Below are 19,774 nucleotides of genomic sequence, written 5' to 3'. Positions count from 1 at the left end.
AGATAGACAGTGTGAGTGCATAGCATTTAAATTATAAACAAATAGGGTGAAAAAAATGATTTACAAAAGCCTCACATAAATATGGATGGTATGTAATTTAGCGTGAAGCACATATCAATTTGTAATTAGGAATATTCAGTTATGAAAAATATACAAATATTAATAATGATAATGAGGTTAGCGCTATAAAGAAAAGATTTCGTGAAATATTACACTGTAATGTACAGTTTTTCATTCATTAAGAAACGAGTGAAATTCAAAGAATTTTTCGAAGCAAGATAAATAAATAGTTTATAATAATAACAGTGAATCAAATATTTATTTAACTAATTAGTGCTTAATTTATTTTGGGGGATATAGAATTTCTGATACACCACCACAATAACAAATAGACGTAATTTTGACCACAAAAATTTATAAATTAATTTATAAATCAATTTATAAATTTTTGTAAGTTATAATAATGATATATTCAAATGGCTTTTAAAAAGATCTTTACTCCGAAAACGGAAGTAAGTCCAAACGTCATAGAATCAGTACTTAAACTTCTAAAAATGTTTTTGTTTTTGAAAAAATAGACATTGTCCCGACCACAACTAAGTTTTTTGTACATATCTTCTAAACTACTACTGTACCAACCAAACTTTCTAGAGTGATTTCCATGAAAATGGAAAATATTTGATTACATCCACGCTTATCTCCGATACAAAGGTTATGTTCTACTCCTAATAGAGAGTTTAAGTGACCAGCGAAAAACATCAGAAATTGTTTGGTTAAGATGGTACAAAAGGGCTGCACTTAAATTCGTAGAAAAAAAGTAGGGTGGGCGTGGGGCCTCCCACTTATGGGTCAGAAACCCTATCTCAAGAATTAGTCTACCAATTTCAACGAAATTCAGTTCATAACATTTTCTTGGCACCCCAATGTTACAGTTTGAAGAGAAGATGGATTGACAACCACGCCTACTTCCCACATACCACAATTTTGAATTCCATGTAATTCGATGACTTTACAATATAAAAATCTATCATCGCCTGTCATAAAAATGGCCGAAATCGAACTATGAATTTCTAGTCTCCAGCTACCGATGCTGGTGGGCCATTTTTTACTAAAAATATAGACAAATATCTTAAATATTCTAAAGAAATTCAAATGGTATGTGTTTCTTATAATGGTGTGCCTCTGTGCCAAAAAGGGACTAAATCGGGTCAATACTTCCTCTAGCTCCCATATATCCGATATACGAATTTTCAGCTTCCAGTGGACTTTATACCGTGTGAATTGGTTAATATGTGAGATATATTAAGATAAATTATGTCAATAACATATCTTGGATATAATGTAGCTTGGTGGTAAAAATTGTTTGCAATCGGTACAGGAATAAATCCAGCTTTCATATACATATATAGTAATATTTTGTGTGTTATCTTATTAACATTAAATAAATAAATTGCGAGAGTATAAAATGTTCGTTTACACCCAAACTTCACCCTTTCTTACTTGTTTTTTTCTCTGATAAAGGGCAAAAAAGCTAAAGAAATCGCTAATTTATAAGTTTTCCTCAGAAAATCGACCCCGCCTAATGTGAATTTTCACACATGTGTAATTTATTTTCAATGCTACTTCTAATGCAGAAAAAATTAGAACTCACATTAGCAACTCTTCCGCTCCATCAAGCATATCGTCTGCGTTTTCACTAATTTATTTATTTATATAATTTGTTGTTGTTGTTTCTGTTGTTGTGAGATTTTCAGTTTTCTTTTTGATTTCTCATAAATATGTTTACCTTAAAACTTGTTGCTCCTTGCATTGTGTGTGTGGGAGGGGAAAGGTGTTTGTAGTCATTATTTATTGGCACAGTGCACCGAACGTGGCACAAACACTTTCACCACAAAGTGGTGCGTAGGAGTCATTGCAACAACATTGATATTGGAGTACTTATTTATGCCGGTTGGGACTTTAAAATTGGAGTGTTTAGAATAAATTTATTAGCGCCTAAACAGAGAGGAATGTGTATAAATAAATAATATAACAGATTTTCGAAATTTATGAAATTGTATATTTGTTTAATTAATAAATATTTTTAAAGTCTATATTAGATAACTATTACCTATATCAGATTAAAATATTTGCAGCAGGAAATCTATAAAAAGTACATTTTTATACTCTCGCAAGTTGATAAAGAGAGTATACTAGTTTTGTCCACATAACGGTTGTTTGTAAGTCCTAAAACTAAACGAGTTAGATATAGGGTTATATATACCAAAGTGATCAGGGTGAAGAGTGGAGTTCAAATCCGAATATCTGTCTGTCCGTCCGTCCGTCCGTGCAAGCTGTAACTTGAGTAAAAATTGATATATCTTAATGAAACTTGAAACACGTGTTCTTTGGCACCATAAAAAGGTTAAGTTCGAAGCGGAATCGGACCACTGTCACGCCTACAAAATGGCGATAATTGAAAACACATAAAGAGCTGTAACTAAGCCATAAATTAAGCTATGAAATTAAAATTTGGTACAAAAGTTTGTTCTAGGAAGGCGCATATTCGAATGTAATTTTTTTTGGGAAAATGGGCGTGGCCCCTCCCCCTATTAAGTTTTTTGTACATATTGCGTAAACTATTAAATCTATATCAACGAAACTCTCAGGAGTCGGTTTTTTCAGGCATTTCCTTATATAGTCCAAAAATGAAAGAAATCGGATTACAACCACGCCCACCTTTCATACAAAGGTTACATTGTAAACTACTAAAAATGCTTTAATTCAGTAAGGAAAACCAACAGAGACCTTAAATTTCATTATAAAAAAGGTAAAGAAGGGCTCAGCCCAAATTGGTATAAAAAATTTTAAGTGGGTGTGGCTCCGCCCACTTATTGGTCAAAAACCATATCTCCGAAACTACTCGTCGAATTTCAATGAAATTTTGGTTTGTTCCTTACACCCCAATGATATGTTGTGAAAATAGGGCAAATCGGCCTACTTCCTACATATGTATATACCAGAACTTTGAAGACGATCTGAATCGTTTATTTTACAATATATAATGATGATATCTAGAGAAGATATCGAAACAGAACTTTGCAAAAATACTACATTTATAGTGTGGCATCGCCCTTCTGAAATCGTTGAAATCGGACCATAAATTTTCAAGGCCCCATATATCGAACATGAGGACCTCAGTGCTTCAAATTTTGTTTTCCGAAAATAGAGGCTCTCAGATATTTTAAAGAAATTCGAAGGGAATATCTTTCTTTTAATAATATGTTTCCGTGCCAAAAATTAGTGAAATCGGGTCATAACTTCACCTAGCACCCATATAAGTACTTAATATTAGGGTTTTCAAACTTTCAATGGATTTTATACAATATATATGACGAAGATGTGGGTCAAATTGTGTATTATATAATACTAATAAAATTAAATAAATAAATTGCGAGAGTATAAAATGTTCGGTGACACCCGAACTTAGCCCTTCCTTACTTGTTGAAAATATCTTATTTGTTTATAAGAAAAAAAATCACAATATTTATATATGTGAAAGTCAGCGAATTTTCTAAAAACTATTTCTATACCTTTAAAAAAAATAATATTTTCGAAGATTGGTTATTTATATCTAACAGATGTTTCTTGAAACTGGTGATTAATTTAATTTATTTTTATTTGTTAATCAAATTTTGATGATTAATATTTTGCGTAACCGAGTCGGGAGTGGTTTTGGACTTGTTTGAAAGAAACTAATTTTTTTTTTCAAGAAACCGCAAAATATTTGGAAGATATCTGTCCAATTTTTTTAACATTCAATCGCTTTATAAATCACTGGACCATATTTTATAAGTCATCAAGAAGAAATCGATTTACATAAAGTTCAAAAAATCATGTCTTTACAATCCGCTATATTCATTTAAACGCCAATATATGAATATTGTATTAGACTCATTGCTTCCCATTTGGTAATTCCAATAACTCCTTAAACCACAAAGTTGCAAATTAATATTCGTCACTCGTCAGCGTGTGCGCTGCTTAGTCATCTGCATAGATTTTGCAGAAGACAGTAGCGACATGAATGAATGCGTATGGTTATATGTAAATCTGTTATTATTCACATTTTATACGAAAGAAAGCGATAACGACTCGAATTGCCTCTACCGTTTCTTATAAAATTTGTATAATTATAAATTCTCTTTTGTGACGTTCATTGCATTGAGTCATGTCTTATTATGTTGTATGAAATCTATATATGCTCGTACTTTCCACATATGTATATGGCGCGATTGTAATGCTTCCTAAAATGCTTCCTAAAATGCTCTCATACATCTACATAGGTATCTGGCAATGAGTCAAAGTTACTTTCAACAATAATTATGATTAACATAATCCTTGTTCTGTCACCATTTAATTGTTGAAATCGCACGCTGAATGGGGAATTGAAGCGTTCCCGACTGTGTAGTGAAATAGAAATAGTATGATGATCCGAAGGCTTTTCAATGGTTGTGCTATAATTGAACTGATATCTATATATAACTGTATGTATGTATACTATATTGATATATAGGAATGTAATTAGCATAGATATAAAATAAGAATAGATAGAAAATAATATAAACAGAACTAGGCATCTAAGATTAGAAGTAGTGCGAGGAGTGCCATCTTTTATGTTGGTAAAAAATTAAAAAAAAAAACTTTCAAAAACAATTATATACTCTCATATAATAGTATATATATGTATATTTCAAAAAGATCAGGTTAACGAGAAATAATACGTCTGTGCAAGCGATAACTTCAGTAAAACTTGAGATGTCTTAATGAAACTTGGTACACATATTCCTTGGTACCTTCGCTATATAGGCGAAATCGGGACCATTTCCACACCCACAAAGTGATGTTGACCGAAAAGGTACTCATCATACCCTTTAAAAATGAATGAAATCGGATAATAACCACGCCCACTCCCATACACAAATTATGTTGGAAACTATTAAAAGTGCGTTAACCCACTAAAGAAAACCTCAGAAACTACTAAATTTTACAAAAAAAATATTAAACCTGCCCAATTATGTGTCAAAAATCAGAATCTCAGAAACTACTTGACCGATTTCAATGAAATTTGGTACATAATAATATTTTCTAATAAACAATCTTGCTGGAAAATGTTAGAATTCGGTTAACAATCACGCCTACTTCACATATACCACAAATTCCAACTGATTGGTTCACTCCATAATATCTACATCAAAAACCTATGAAGAAAACGGAAAAACTTTAAACAAATACTGTATTTGAACTGTGGCATCACTTGTTGAAAATTTTTCGAAATCGGAATATAAGTTTTCAAGACCCCAGATATAGAACTAGAAGACCTCAGTGCCAATTGATACTTTTTTAATAAAAATACCGGTAAATCTCTCAGATATCCTAAAGAAATGTAGAGGAAATATTTTTCTTCTAATGGGTCTCTGTGCCAAAAATGGGCGAAATCGGGTTATAACATCCTTTAGCTCCCATATATCTAATGTTGGGGTTTTTGAAGATTCGGTAATGTAATATCAAAATTATGTAAGCGTATAGTCTTGGGTATAATGTTGCTAGGTGGTGAAAATGGCTGAAAACGGTCTAGGAATTATCCCAGTCCTCATATACTAAATAACGATCTTTGTTATTCTTGTGGACTTTATTATGTTATGTGGGTCAAATTGTGTCTTATCTAATTAAATTAAATAAATAAATTGCGAGAGTGAAAAATTTTCGGTTACACTCGAACTTAGTCCTTCCTTACCTGTTTTTAATTTCGTCCTTTATCAATTCAAATCAATTTTATTTAAAGATTTTTTCTGGAATTTTCCATAAATTGTTTCGAACATTGATTTAAGTTATCCCGAGAATTGCTGGATTATACTTTTTTTTAAATAATATATTAATATTCATATAAAAAAAAAAAAAAACAAAAAAAAATATTTTAAAAACTTCCTTATTTATTTATACTTCCTTATTAATACAGTTGAACTTCTCTAACTCGAATAGTCCACAAAAAACTTCGAGTTAAAAAGATTTCGAGTCACGAAAGGCAAATTATATGAAATTTGACTTCTATTGCCAATTCAAGAGTTCAAGTTATGGAGAACTTCTTAAGAACTTATAGAAGTTCACCTGTATGCAGAATTTATAATTTTTAAAATTAAAAAAAAAATAATAATAATTATAATAAATATTTATTTTTCTTCTTCTTACAGGGCGATACCTCTCCGGAGCTTCCCGACAAATGACTACTGGTTCCTTACTGCTGCTGGCTGTTCTATTAACGTTCTTAAGCATTCTAAGCAGGCACAGAATTAATGTTTAGAATGAAAAGCGAAAAAATTCGATAAAATTGCAAACAGTGTGCAAACAAAACCCTTATACTCTATGCTACGTGTTGCGATGGTTAAAATTATTTCCGTAGTAATATATAAGTAGTATGTACTTAGTCAGTTTAACTGTAGAGGTCATCAATGGATTGCTGGTCGCGATTATTATTCCGAAAAATAACAAAAAATAATTTTGAAGTGTGAAATTTCAGTAATTTCTTTAATAGAAATCTGAGAATCACAGAGGAATAAAATATAGCCAGAAGTGTTAAGAGTCTTAATGGAATTGAATACGAACCTGAATTCTTTTAACAAAAATCTTTGCAATTCTACAAATCTGCAAAACGAAATGGCAGCTGTCTAAGAAAAGTTTGTCTAAGGAAAATAAATAAATGTTCTTGTACATTGTTGTTAGCAGGTTTAATTGCTAAGAAAGTGATGTCACATGAAGTGTTTTACAATAGTACATAAGTATACACAACAAAGTTTTAAATATTACATATACTAACCAGACTTATAACCATCATACCAAAGAACCAAATAACTAAAATGAACCCAACTGACACTAACCACTTCTTTTAAAAATATACTAAACCCTTTAAAAAACCAAATTTATTTTTTGAACTCCGAATTATTGTACAGTTGAACTTCTCTAACTCGAGTCACCTTAATCCACAAAAAAAATTTACTTAGAGATTTCCGAGTTACGGAAGAAAATTTTTATGAAATTTGACTTCTTTTGCCAATTCAAGAGTTCGAGTTATGAAAGTTCAATTGTATTATATTCTGTATATTACAATATTTGATTTCGATAACAACTCACAACAACAACTACAATACCAAACAAATGTGTTAAACTAGTTTTAAGCGAATTTTAAATAAAAAATGTTTAAAACACAATTATTAAAAAAAAATCAAAAAACTATTAATTAAATAATAAAATGTAAATATTTATGCACGTGAGAATGTGTTTTCCAACAAATATGATTATTTAAAAATATAATTTAAGAAATACATACAAATATACCAAAATATTTTCGCTGTCATATATGGAAGCTGTTGTCATAATATTTTTATTAAACTTGTTTTAATGCATAACTGTATATGTATAAATATAATTTAAATGTAAATAAACGTGAATGAAGTTACTTAACAAATCGTGTTAGCATAGATTTTAGGTTATGAAAGGAAGATATTTTTGTAAATACTAAATGTAGGTTTGTATGTAGCGAAGTACTATAAATGTGTATAAATAAATAAAATACGATGAAGTGATTTTAATTATTGTGCGTTTTATTAAATTCAGCATTTAACTATTTAGTTTTATATTTTAAAGAACGGTGAGTTGAAAGAGAAAATTATTTGTAGTACAAATAAATTGCGGAAGAAATTAAATAAAATTTTTAAATTAAAAACTTCTCAATTAATTTTGAAAAATTTAGCAAGGTTTACCATCCTTTGACCATTAAGGGGCTATACCAATGTAACATTAAAAAAAAAATCGATTTTATTTTATTTTTTGCTTCTTCGATAGTTTAACTTTCAAAAATATATTGTGAAAGCGGTAAGGTCGTATCTTGAAAAGTTTTTGAATGGCAGCGTTCTAAAGAGTCGAAACTTTAACAAACATCATAACTCAACGAGAAATTGACCGATCGACTTAAAATTGAAACCGAGTATTCTTGGATATATTTACTATACAATCACCTACCTCTTTTTAGTTTATTGAAAATTTTCAATTTAGCATTAAAAAATGACACTCTTTTTCGAAACTGCAACATTTTTTTTAATTTTTGATATTTTTCAAAAATCGTAGATCATTGTATACGAAAATAATACAATAATAACCTTTTTGATTTTTTTTGTTTCAGCTACTTATTCGGCCGGAATCATGTCAGCAGTTGGGGAGTTTTTGTTTGACACCTCCCAAGGCAGAACATAGCTCCGTTATTTTTCAATACTTTTGTAAAACAAAAATCTTAAAATATAGGTGAAAGTATACCTTAGTATGTCCAAAAAAGCTTCGAAACATTCGATATAGTACTTCCTTATAAAAAATTCACGAAAATCGTCTAATTTTTCATGGGTTACACTGGTATAGCTCTTTAAGGTCCGTCATTCCTTACATTGTATCAAGTCCTTTTAAACACCACAAATATTCTGCTTAACTTTCAAAATAATAAATAAAATTCAAAATTTTCAGCTTGTAAAAATGTACATACTTTATTATATTCATATTGATAAAAACTCTGAATAAAAATCTTAACACTAAGTGAAAGCATATTAAAAATAACAGTATGACATGATTTGCGGGGAAGAGATAACTGTTATGGTATACCAGCATATACGAGTTTAGTACACATACGTTACTTACTAGAGACCTAACATGGAGTTATTGCAAATTTTTAAACTTAAAAATATGAAATTACTAATAATAATAATAATAATAATAATAATACCGAATATAGGCGTAAATAAACAATTGCTAAACTTGCTTAAGCTTAATGTACCACCGGCATGTGTTATGGCTGCTAACAAACGTTAAAATGCGTTAACAAATGACTAAGCGTGCAATTTTAGTATAATTTTGAGTATAGAGCGCACACAACAATAATGAAATATACAATTGGTTTTTTATTAATTACAAATGTTGTGTGAAAATATTTTGAAAAGTTGTACAAGTTGTACAAACAATTATTAAAAAACATATATTAGACTGGCGCGCGTTTATATGAATGCTGTTACAAATATATACAATAATGCAATTACCGAATTAAACTAGAATATGTAAAAACAATACATGGTCTTAAATTCATAAAAGTTACTGTGTGTGTATGTATAAATTTGGATTTTTTGTTAAATGTGTGATTGTATTTGTCACTTGTCTTTATGATCACAATAAATCGCTATAACCAGCTGTTTTTTTTAATATATGCAATAAATGGCAACTTTAAAATGCTAAAATTCTAAAACGTGCAAGTCTTCAACACTACTATATATATATATAGTTATTAAAAATCATGCGCTAAGTCTTTCGTATTAAAATTCTAAAACTACAAATGCTAAACTGATTAGGAATATACTAGAGCGTTGCGCGTCCTTTGGCAATCGCTTTGTTCAATGCGCTCAAACACGATTGCACATCTTCGTAGTCACGCGTCCATTCGCGCAAGTTACGTTCGGCTTCGTGTAGACGCGCCATACCCAAACGTTGGCCACCGTTTTTCAACGCAGCTATGCAATGGCATGCCAGCAGTTTGAAGCATTGACGACGGGTTACATTATGCGTAGCGCTATCCCAGTGCGGTGTGGCGCGTACAATTGGCCAAGCCATGGTCACATAGTCCAGCAATGCGTCCCAATTCCCTGAGTCATATAATTGTTTTGTTTGTGTATTAAGCAAACGCTTAAATTCGCTGAGATGTAGCGCCGCACGAGAATAAGCGCTGCTGTCGGTTTTCTTGCAAAGCCGTGATGTTGGTAGTGAGCGAAATATTTGACGTTTGGCATGCAATAACTCTTCTTCTAGTGGGCTACAATAACAAAAAAAATTTTAAAACTACCAAATTATTTTAAAAAAGCAATTCTTACTTTATATCCGGCATTGGCAGACGTGTGCGCAATTGCTCCTCAGTTTTAGTATCACCCGCAACTAATTCTCCCACAATTAGATCAATAAGTTGTTGTTGCGACATGCCTTGCAACAGCACTGGCAGCGGTGTTTCTTCATTCGTTTGTGCAATTGGTTTACCACAGTTACCATCCTCACCGCCAAGTCTCAATTTCTTCGCCATCGGTGTACCCGTTGGCCATAATTGCTGTTTTGCTTTCGTTGGTGAAGGCATCACTGGTGGTTCAGGCGCTGGTGGTGTACTACCCATTGTGAGACGCTTACGCGGTGAACTGCGCAATATCATGCTGGTGCTAAGTGGTACTTTTGTTGGTGTACGCTGGAAGGGCATACGTAGTGGCGTATTCCCTACATCCGGTGATAAACCATTGTTAAAGCGACGTCGACCACGTTGACGTATTATCATTTCATCGGGTGATGGCATTGGCGATAAGATGTTATCCTGAGAGAGTGCTACATTTGTAGTATTGTCCAGAAGATGTGGTGTGTTAAATATTGTTGCTGGCGTTGGCTCATTGGGACTGCGCCGATTTGGTGTAGCTGTAGGCGTTGTAGCGCCTCCGCTGGCAAAACGCAGCGCTTCCAGGCGGCTAGGAATTTCCGACAGCGCAATGCGAATTTGTTGTTGTTGCTGCTGCTGCTGAGGAGTTGTTTCCGTCGTCATTTTGATGGGTGTTTTTAGTTAGTCCTAATCAAAGGATTTTTTTTAAACTGAGCTCTGCAGCAGTAGTTTAGCAAAATGATGGAATTTATAATTAAATATACTTCAAGCGCTTGGAGACGCTTGAATTTTCTTACACCTTCTCCTTTGTTTTCTTCCAAACTGCGGAAAAGCGCCAATTACTGAAGGAAATTTGCAGCCGTCACAGGGTTGCATGAAAGGTAGTGTTTAATATTTCATGCAATAAGAAAAAAACATTTTTTTTATATATATTTATTTTAATTTTAAACAAAATTTTATAAATTTTCAGCGCAACAAGAGTATATTAAAAAACTTTTGTAAACAATAGTAGATAATTTAATATTTATATTATCCGTGCCAATTTGTTACACAATAATTTAAAATATATTCTATGCAACCCTGTGTTATATTCTCGTTTGCCTTCACATGTTTTCTGTCGAAATTTTCCTGATAGAACGCAACGAATTACGAACAAAACAAATCACAAAAATCAAAAATCTAAATTTTGCCTCCAATAGCTATGGAAACGCCTCAGAATACCACTGCTAGCAAGGGTAAGTACTCCAAGTTTTATCTGCTATATGTTGTCAGACACTAATAATATTAAACGCTTAAAGAATTCCAAGTGACTGGCGTATCCCGAAGTGGACGCGTACGTAAGAAATCATCCAAACTACTCGACTTTCAATCGCCAGATGAAGTGGAAAAGAAACTGAAAAGAGCGGCAAAATTGCCGACGCGTAACGGTAATGTACGTGGTAGAAACATTATGGGTGGTGTTGGGCGGCCCGCACGCAGATCCCACATTAATGTTAGCCATGAATTAGGTGGTGATCTAAGTGATTTAGCTGAAGACGATACCGAATTGCACGATGAAATGTCGGACAACGGTACAGATGGCGAAAATTATGGTGATAACAATACGCCAACAGGTGATTCTGATGATGACCTTAAAGAGCTAGTGGCGGGCATTGTGGATGGTGAACCGACGGACAGCAACGGTAATCCAGAGTCAAAAGTGCGACAAAGTTTATATATGACAGAGAAGGCAAATAAGCGGAGAGTGCTGAAAGATGGACGTGTTGTGACGGGCAAAGTTGAACGGAAGGATAAAGGCAAAACACGTTATACCGCGTACAGTATGTGGGCGCGAGAGTTACGTAAATCTGGTAAATTAAATAAAGGACAAGATCTAGGTAAGCTAGAGTTTAGCCTAAATATAAACAATTAAAAAAAAAAAATATTTTATTTTTTATACCTTAGACTTCTCGAATACCGCAAAACGGCTTGGTGAATTATGGGCGAATGTCTCGAATAAGGAGAAAGATTCATGGCGGCGTAAAGCTAAAATTCAAGCCACTAAAGCGAAGTCACGTGAGCGCGTAACGCCTAATACACCGAATCCATATTCAGCATATTTCAAACCCACAACTAGAAACAAAAATCTAGCTGAAGAGCTAGAGCAAACGCCACAACCAATAAGTGTGCCACAATCGAACAGAGGGAAGCCACGTGGCAACTCAATCTCGGTGGCAAGCAGCATAAACGAATCCCCAACAACGGGCTTAACAACAAAACGTCGCCGAAATAATAGTCATAATCGTGGCAATGGCGTAAATAACAATAATACCACAACGCAAATACACGCTACCAACAACACAACCACAACAAACAACAATTACACGAGCAACACAACAGTCACCACACATACCGTAAATTCGCACAGCCGAAAGTCGTCACAACCAAACATTGAGCCCGTTGATACGGCAGCGCACCTAAAGCTGCTGGGTGAGAGTTTGACCATCATCGGTGAGCGACTTAAAGAACATGAAGGCCAAATTGCGGTATCTGGTAGTCTTTCCGTATTGCTAGACAGTCTGCTTTGCTCACTGGGACCACTACTGTGCCTGACCACACGCATACCCGGTTTGGAACGAAAGCCGCAGCTAAGTGAAAACCTTACAGCGACACTGGACAATATTGCATACGTGATGCCGGGTCTTTAGTGTGCTGGCTATTGATTGTATTTTATTTGCTATAAAGTTGATCTTTTCTTAGCTATTAAGTGATACCCGTAAGCGGTAAGTGTTGTGAGGATGTAAGAGCAGAAATAAAAAAGTTTATATTTAGGTTTTAACTTACAAATGCATATTTATTATAAAGTCAAAATGCAACGGTTAAATAAAAGAGGAATGTAAAAATCTAACATCAATAGGCAATTATTGAACATTCATTTCAATAATTTCTCATTTTAAAAACGACTTTTGCGTTTTAAATACATATAGTATTTAACAAATTGTTTAAGTACATATTAGCGGCAAGTTGTTCATTGTTTTTCGGTTAAATTTGTGTTAATTTTTCGTCATACTTTTTTAATTTTTCGTTATCTTTTTTTAATTTTTCGTTTTTTTTTTGTTAATTTCTTGTTATTTTATTAATAACTGTGTATATTTTTTTCTGTTATTTTTCAATTTATCAATATGCGAATATCTCCATACTCTTATAATTTAAATTTTTAATGCAGCCTAATAAATTAGTAAACAACTAGGGATGTAATTTAATTATCGAGACGTCACCACGTACAAAACAAAAATCATCAACATTGTAATATAACTATTACACTACAGTTCACGTAGTTAAATGAACACAGTTAATATGAATTTTAGACTAAAAATATAGAATATACGCTATAATATAAACACCGTCAATCACTTCAAGGAACAATCAAATAGGTTATAATTTGCGCGTTGTGGAATGTTTGAGAAATATGTAAAAGAAACGTGTATATATTTTCTTTTAAATTATTGTTCCGTCCATTACTACAGGTCATAGGATCCATATGTGTTTTAAGGTCACTCTGGGTTGCAACAGTCGTTTGGAGAGGGCACTTGCTTAACATATAACGTCACGGCACGCCACTTATACACATGCATATGCATTTACAACTGTTGGGATAACGCGGCCGCCGAAATATTGTCGCCAGCGCCAGCAGTTTTCTTTGCCACACGACACACTAACACCGGAGCTACACAGATCTCGATAGGTAATGACTTCTGATCATTCACAGCGATAGTTTCATTCCAGCAGGGCACAGGTTGTTGTGGATTAAATTGTATGCGACTGGCTTTGTTCTTGTTGCGTGCGCTGGTAGAAAAACTGTCGTCTAAGATGAGTAATGCAGATTCGGGATTGATCTGGAATACAAAATTTTGCATGAAAATGTATTTAACCTCAAATATTTTTTTAATAACAAACCATATCAGTTTGGCAAACATGCCGGTGTGCTGTGAGTGCTGCCTTAGCCGCAGCCAATTGTGTGCGCTCCCACTGCGAGTCACGCACGGTTAACAATGCTTGATAGGCCAGTGTATGCACATGTATACGTGTGAGGAGGCGACGCCGTGGCAAGCCAGTAGCATTTTTGTAGTAATCTTGTGCTAAAAGTTGAAAAACATCACGCATTTGATCTAAGGCTGTGGCCAAACGTGGATTCCAGTCCGTAGCTAGCGTTGTGCGTCCATGTGTTAACACCTGTCGCAAATTTTCCAACTCTTGCTCGTTCATGCCTAACGAATCCACATATGGCAGCACGTATTGGCGCAGCAATTGTAGCAATTCGATTTCGACATAACTTGCCATTTCGAAATGTTGCAATGTCGCCGATGTTTGTGATGTGATTTGTTCTTGCACTTTGTGTAGCCGGGCCTCACGTACACCCGGTGCGAATTTATAGCTATCCATCATTTGTATGCCGCTGATAACGAGTAAACGTGGGCGGAAATTACGCACAGCCGCATCGAAATGTTCAACTGAATTCAAATGCGGATTATTTTGATCACTGTGTAGTATATAACGATTTGCGCGTGGCGCTTCAAGTGGACCCCAGGTGTCACCGGACTTGTACTCCAATATTAAGTGGATGTCATCTTCAGGAATCTCATCACCTGCTATTTTTATTTCTTCCGGTACTAGGCGACGTAATCTAGGGGAAATAATTATTCAAGTGAAATGGTTATAACAATTGTTTGTAGCTTAACGTTACTCACTTCTTTGACATGCGCGCGCCTAAGAGTACATCAGCGCCTTCCAAATGAAAGCGTGTGCTCATAAGTGGTGCATTGCCGCCAAGGAACCATTGTATGCTGTCACGGTGTCTATTTTTGGCAATTTGTACAAGTTCCCTAAACAAATCGGTGTTCGGCATGATGCGTCTGCAATATTAAAAAGTGATAATAATATAACTGTTAAGTATGCAAACAAATTATCCAAATTTTTTATATATGTATGCACTCACTCTGCTGCTGCACCATTTTGAAAATAATATGCGAATGTTTGTAGCAACTCTTGTCTGTCATTCACTTCGTCTACTGTAAATTCTGGACCAACACCTTTTACCAACTCCTCCGTATAGTTTAGAAAGTCTGTCGCATGCAACAACAAATCTGTGCAAGCACCATAACCCACAGCAACCTTGGGCGCTTGTAGTGGCTTCTTTAAACTGCCTTCAATCGCCAGCAGCCCCGTCAAAATTGAAGTGGTTTTGTTTAATTGTTTAAGTGACAAGAATGCTTGCCAAACAATAGAAATTAGCGCTGCAAATACCGAGCAGGTGGTCACCAGCGACATGTACTTTATAACCGAAGTCATTGTATTTTTTTTCTTTTTATTTTTTCAAGCCGCTTTGGCACTCGTCAACCTTGAGTCTATAAATATGTAGCTATTTCTTAAAGCGTCAGCTTTTTATTTATGTTCTGCGTTTTGTAAAACTTTTATTAGTTTTTTTTTTTTCACACTACAAGAAAATTCGTTGACTTTTCGTTGTGGAAATAGATTTTTTTCTACAACTTGTCTGGCTGCTGTTCCGGCTCACACTCCACGCCACACATCAAACCGCTTTGACTGATGCTGTTGGTTAACTACGTTTTTTTTCTTTCTTATCTTACTATGTAGTTGTTGTTGTTATGCATATGCATACAAATTATTATTTCTGCCTGTATATTTATGCCACAACTGCAGAATTTACATTTTTTTCTCAACACCAGTTCAAGACTATGAAATATTCATAACGCGAAACTAGAAATTGATACGGAATGACCAACTGAACACAAATGCCGATAATGCATAAACACAAGACAACAACAAAGTAACTGCCAGCGGCACAAGCAAAACAAAAACAGGAAAAAGATAAGTGATTTTGAAAACAAAATGAAAAATGGAAGCCGTTGCAATTTGAAATTTTGACGGCGTTGAAATTATGCTGAGATTGATGGTATTGTGCCGTGTAAGAGTAAATATAACGCAGTTCTTATTTTTGAACATTATTACACTGTGCTACATGGAATTTAAAATTATTAATTTTAACTAATAAAAGTATTAATAAATGTTATTTTTATTTATTTTACTTAAAAAAAAAAAAAATAATAAATAAATAATTGTATGTATCAAAGAGAGATTTTCAATAAGAGCGGTACAAAAGCTTGCAGAAGTGCAGTTCCTGAACCCTACGTCGAACCGAGGCGGGCAATTGACTGTGCCATTTCGTGAGTTAACACGTTCACCAAACATGGATTGTGGTATTCGCTGTGTGGATTGTGGCGCCGTCCTGTTGGAACCACATATTGTCCAAGTCCATATCATCCAATTCGGGCCAAAAATTCGGTTATCATTGTGCGGTAGTGATTTACATTTGCAGTAACGTACCGGTCTTGATCATCACGGAAGCAGTACGGCCCAATAACCCCGTCGGCCCATAAACCGCACCAAACCGTACTTTTTGCGGGGATGCAATGGTGACTGATGGAGTACATGTGGTTTGCTGACTGACCAGTAACTCATATTTTGCTTATTGACGAAGTCATTTAGCCAGAAATGAGCCTTATCCTTGAAGATAATTTCTCGATGAAATCCAGATCATTTTCAAATTGTTGCTCATCCCAATTCACGAACATTCGACGATTTTGGTGGTCAAGCGGCTACCGTTCTTGGGTTAATTTGATCTTGTAAGGATGTAGGCCAAGATCTTTTCGCGAAATTCGGCACAACGAGGTCACAGTGATGCCCAACCCTTAACAACGATTTGTGTGTGACTGATTTCGGTCTTCCTCAATAGATGCGTTAGTGACAACAATATTCTCAACACTACGGGCACTTCTCTGTCTCACTGTCACGGGTACATTGTCTACTCTGGCTGTGGCTTCACATATTTCCGCTAGACGGTCAATTGTTGATCTGATCGTCCTAGATTATGACGACCTCTTAAAGTTGAGGCCTCCGACTCCGAATTTCGGTAGTCAAGTTTAATAATTTCGACTCATTGTTGGATCGTATATCTTTCCATGATGTAAGTGCAAACCTTACTGAAGAGGAATGTCAAAAGAGCGGAAAAAATATGGCGTCGTTTGCTGTTCCTATCGGTTTACTTTTGTATCGTCCCTTTTGAGAAACGCTTTATATGTATTGTTATGTATTCATAAAAACCTATAATTCAGACATGATTTTGTTAAAAATATAAAAATATCAAATTTGCTCTTCGGTAATTCGAAAAAAATCGAATATTGGAATTATTTGTGTCATAATGCTATAGTTTAATAATTTGAATTTTTTTTACTAAAATTTCTTGTTTGTTTTGCAAAAAAAAAATTAACATTCCACTTCAAGCGTAAAACAGTATTTTGTTGACTGATTAATTTTTATTTTTTTTTGATATTTTTTACTCAACCTCTGACACACAACATTCATTATCTCATCTCACATCTCCTCTTACAAATTTACTTTCATTTCAGTTGGGAATTGTTTTGCTATTACTACGCTTAACTGTTGACCTTGAGTTATTTTTACCGTTGCGTCGTAGGAATTTTTCAGCAATTGTTTCAATTTTCTCTACTTGCTTTTTTCATCTCCATCTACAGTTGCTTATCACGTGCTCGTTGCCTAGAAAAAGCCAACTAAAGCGCGCGTCCATGCACTTGAAATTGTTTCCAGTGCAAGGACAACCGGCAAGTTGCATGCAGTCACTAACGACCGGCAACTAGCAAACTGGTTTTTGTCTATATAAAAACACTATGAATGTATGTACATGTATACAAGTATGCTATAAATGTGCTGTTAACGCAATTTGTAGTTTATTGATATTTGGTTGAAGTGCGTTTTATTCATTTTTAAGTTTTTTTTTTATATTTCATATGAAATGTTACTCATACGACACGTCGCTTGCTTTGTAAAGATGGTTCCGCATTTAGTGAAATTAATTAGACATCAATTGGGCGCATCAACAAACACTTTACAGTGTGTATAGGAAATGATATGCCGGCTAATGGCGCGCGCCGGCGTGTGTACTGCTGCGCATGCGCACAAATACATCTATGTTGTGAGACATGTTTATAGGTACACTTGTTTAAGTACACTCTGTTCGGTTGCCGGATTCCGTCAGTTAGGTTAAAGTGTAAGCGTTAAGTGTTAAAAAAAATCATGCAGCATGCCCCGGGCGCTGAGTAATATCGTTGATTTTTTTAAGCAGCGCTCAAAGCAACTTTGCTGGTAATGTGTGTAAAGCGGCTTGGTGTGATGTTGATGCTTGTATAATGTAGTGCAATATTGGTTTAATTGTATATTTTGGCGATTATTGAGATTTTAGCTAAAATAAAGTATTATTAAAGACTCTCATTAAAATATATTTTTTCGAATATTTGTAAATGTTATAAAACATATATATAACCTAAAACAATATTTATCAAAAAAAATTATATGAAATAAAAAAATTATATAAATACTTGCTAACAAATTTTCAAATATAAAAACAAAAAATTTGCAAATACTTATACCATTTTTTCACAAAATATGTATTTTGATTTTGAAATTTTGACAATTTGTATTATTTAATTTTTTATTTTTTAAAAATGTTGTTTAAATTTTAAATTTAAAAAAATTTATAAAGAATGAGTATTTTGAAGCAATTTTTTCAAAAACAACATATTTTTGATAAAAAATTATATAAATATGTACTAACAAGTTTTCAAATATAAAAACAATTTACAGATATTTATATAGTTTTTTACTATTTTTTTTCGAATATCTATTTTATCTTATATTGTTTTGCTTTTTGAAAATGTAATTTTCACTAAATATATTTAAAAATATATTTTAGTTTAAAACATTTACTTATTTGTTATAAAATGTTAATTTTTCGGCATACTTAAGAAAATTTTTGATGAAAAATATATAGTATAAAACAATATTAAAAGAAGTAAGGAAGGGCTAAGTTCGGGTGTTAGTTAGAAGCACCGAGGTCCTAGTGTTCGATATATGGGCCTTGAAAACCTATGGTCCGATTTTGGCGATTTTTAGAATGGGGCTGCCACACTATAAACATAGTATTTGTGCAAAGTTCTGCACCGATATCTTCACTAGTGCTTACTTTATATGTTGTAAAGTAAACGATTCAGATCGTCTTCAAAGTTCTGGTATATAAGAAGTAGGCGTGGTTGTGAAGCGTTTTGGCCTATTTTCACAACATATCATTGGGATGTAAGGAAACTATTACAAAACAAGTTTCATTAAAATCGGTCGAGTAGTTCCTGAGATATGGTTTTTGACCCATAAGTGGGCGACGCCACGCCCATTTTCCATTTCGTAAAAAATCTGAGTGCAGCTTTCATCTGCCATTTCTTATGTGAAATTTAGTGTTTCTGACGTTTTCCGTTAGTGAGTTAACCCACTTTTAGTAATTTTTAACCTAACTTTTGTATGGGAGGTGGGCGTGGTTATTATCCGATTTCTTTCATTTTTGGACTGTATTAGGAAGTGGCTAAACAAAAAGACTGCAGAAAGTTTGGTTTATATAGCTCTATTGGTTTGCGAGATATGTACAAAAAACTTAGTAGGGGGCGGGGCCACGCCCACTTCCACAAAAAAATTACATCCAAATATGCCCCTTCATAGTGCGATCCTTCATACCAAATTTTATTTCCATAGCTTTATTTATGGCTTAGTTATGGCACTTTATGTGTTTTCGGTTTTCGCCATTTTGTGGGCGTGGTAGTGGTCCGATTTTGCTCATTTTCGAAGCAACCTTCCTATGGTGCCAAGAAATAAGTGTGCCAAGTTTCATCAAGATATCTTAAT

At 33.9% G+C, this 19,774-nt stretch overlaps 3 protein-coding genes across 3 annotated transcripts in view; 1 reads left to right on the top strand and 2 right to left on the bottom strand.

Moving 5' to 3' along the window:
- The window catches only part of LOC105215731 (AAC-rich mRNA clone AAC11 protein), a 72,092-nt gene extending 58,773 nt beyond the window's left edge, over positions 1-13,319 (top strand). The window contains exons 2-4 of the mRNA XM_011189897.3: positions 11,109-11,208; positions 11,272-11,850; positions 11,918-13,319. Of these exons, the coding sequence (XP_011188199.2) occupies positions 11,175-11,208; positions 11,272-11,850; positions 11,918-12,660 (1,356 nt within the window). The 5' untranslated portion in view covers positions 11,109-11,174 and the 3' untranslated portion in view covers positions 12,661-13,319. The remainder of the gene's footprint in view (positions 1-11,108; positions 11,209-11,271; positions 11,851-11,917) is intronic.
- On the bottom strand, positions 8,538-10,819 carry LOC105215767 (uncharacterized). The gene is made up of 2 exons (XM_011189885.3): positions 9,933-10,819; positions 8,538-9,874 (listed from the first exon to the last, which is right to left on the bottom strand). Exons 1-2 carry the CDS (start codon positions 10,634-10,636, stop codon positions 9,424-9,426), a joined length of 1,155 nt encoding a protein of 384 aa, XP_011188187.1. The 5' UTR covers positions 10,637-10,819; the 3' UTR covers positions 8,538-9,423.
- Positions 13,073-15,829, bottom strand: LOC105215788 (ADP-dependent glucokinase). The gene is made up of 4 exons (XM_011189909.3): positions 14,949-15,829; positions 14,701-14,865; positions 13,910-14,636; positions 13,073-13,848 (listed from the first exon to the last, which is right to left on the bottom strand). Exons 1-4 carry the CDS (start codon positions 15,299-15,301, stop codon positions 13,594-13,596), a joined length of 1,500 nt encoding a protein of 499 aa, XP_011188211.2. The 5' UTR covers positions 15,302-15,829; the 3' UTR covers positions 13,073-13,593.
- Between the last annotated feature and the right edge of the window lie 3,945 nt (positions 15,830-19,774).

This window comes from Zeugodacus cucurbitae, chromosome 4 (genome assembly GCF_028554725.1).
Source record: "Zeugodacus cucurbitae isolate PBARC_wt_2022May chromosome 4, idZeuCucr1.2, whole genome shotgun sequence".
Taxonomy (NCBI): Eukaryota; Metazoa; Arthropoda; class Insecta; order Diptera; family Tephritidae; genus Zeugodacus; species Zeugodacus cucurbitae.
The sequence above is the reverse complement of the archived record's forward strand: the minus strand, read 5'-3'. Positions and strand labels throughout refer to the sequence as shown.

What these genes read in the sequence shown, in the direction of transcription:
- LOC105215767 (XM_011189885.3), bottom strand. Translation starts at nt 10,636, where the DNA reads ATGACGACGGAAACAACTCCTCAGCAGCAGCAGCAACAACAACAAATT. An exon ending in CTGCCAATGCCGGATATAAA is followed by an intron (nt 9,875 to 9,932) that starts GTAAGAATTGCT and finishes TTGTTATTGTAG; the next exon opens with CCCACTAGAAGAAGAGTTAT.
- LOC105215788 (XM_011189909.3), bottom strand. Translation starts at nt 15,301, where the DNA reads ATGACTTCGGTTATAAAGTACATGTCGCTGGTGACCACCTGCTCGGTA. An exon ending in GGCGCGCGCATGTCAAAGAA is followed by an intron (nt 14,637 to 14,700) that starts GTGAGTAACGTT and finishes TATTTCCCCTAG; the next exon opens with ATTACGTCGCCTAGTACCGG. An exon ending in ATGTTTGCCAAACTGATATG is followed by an intron (nt 13,849 to 13,909) that starts GTTTGTTATTAA and finishes TTTGTATTCCAG; the next exon opens with ATCAATCCCGAATCTGCATT.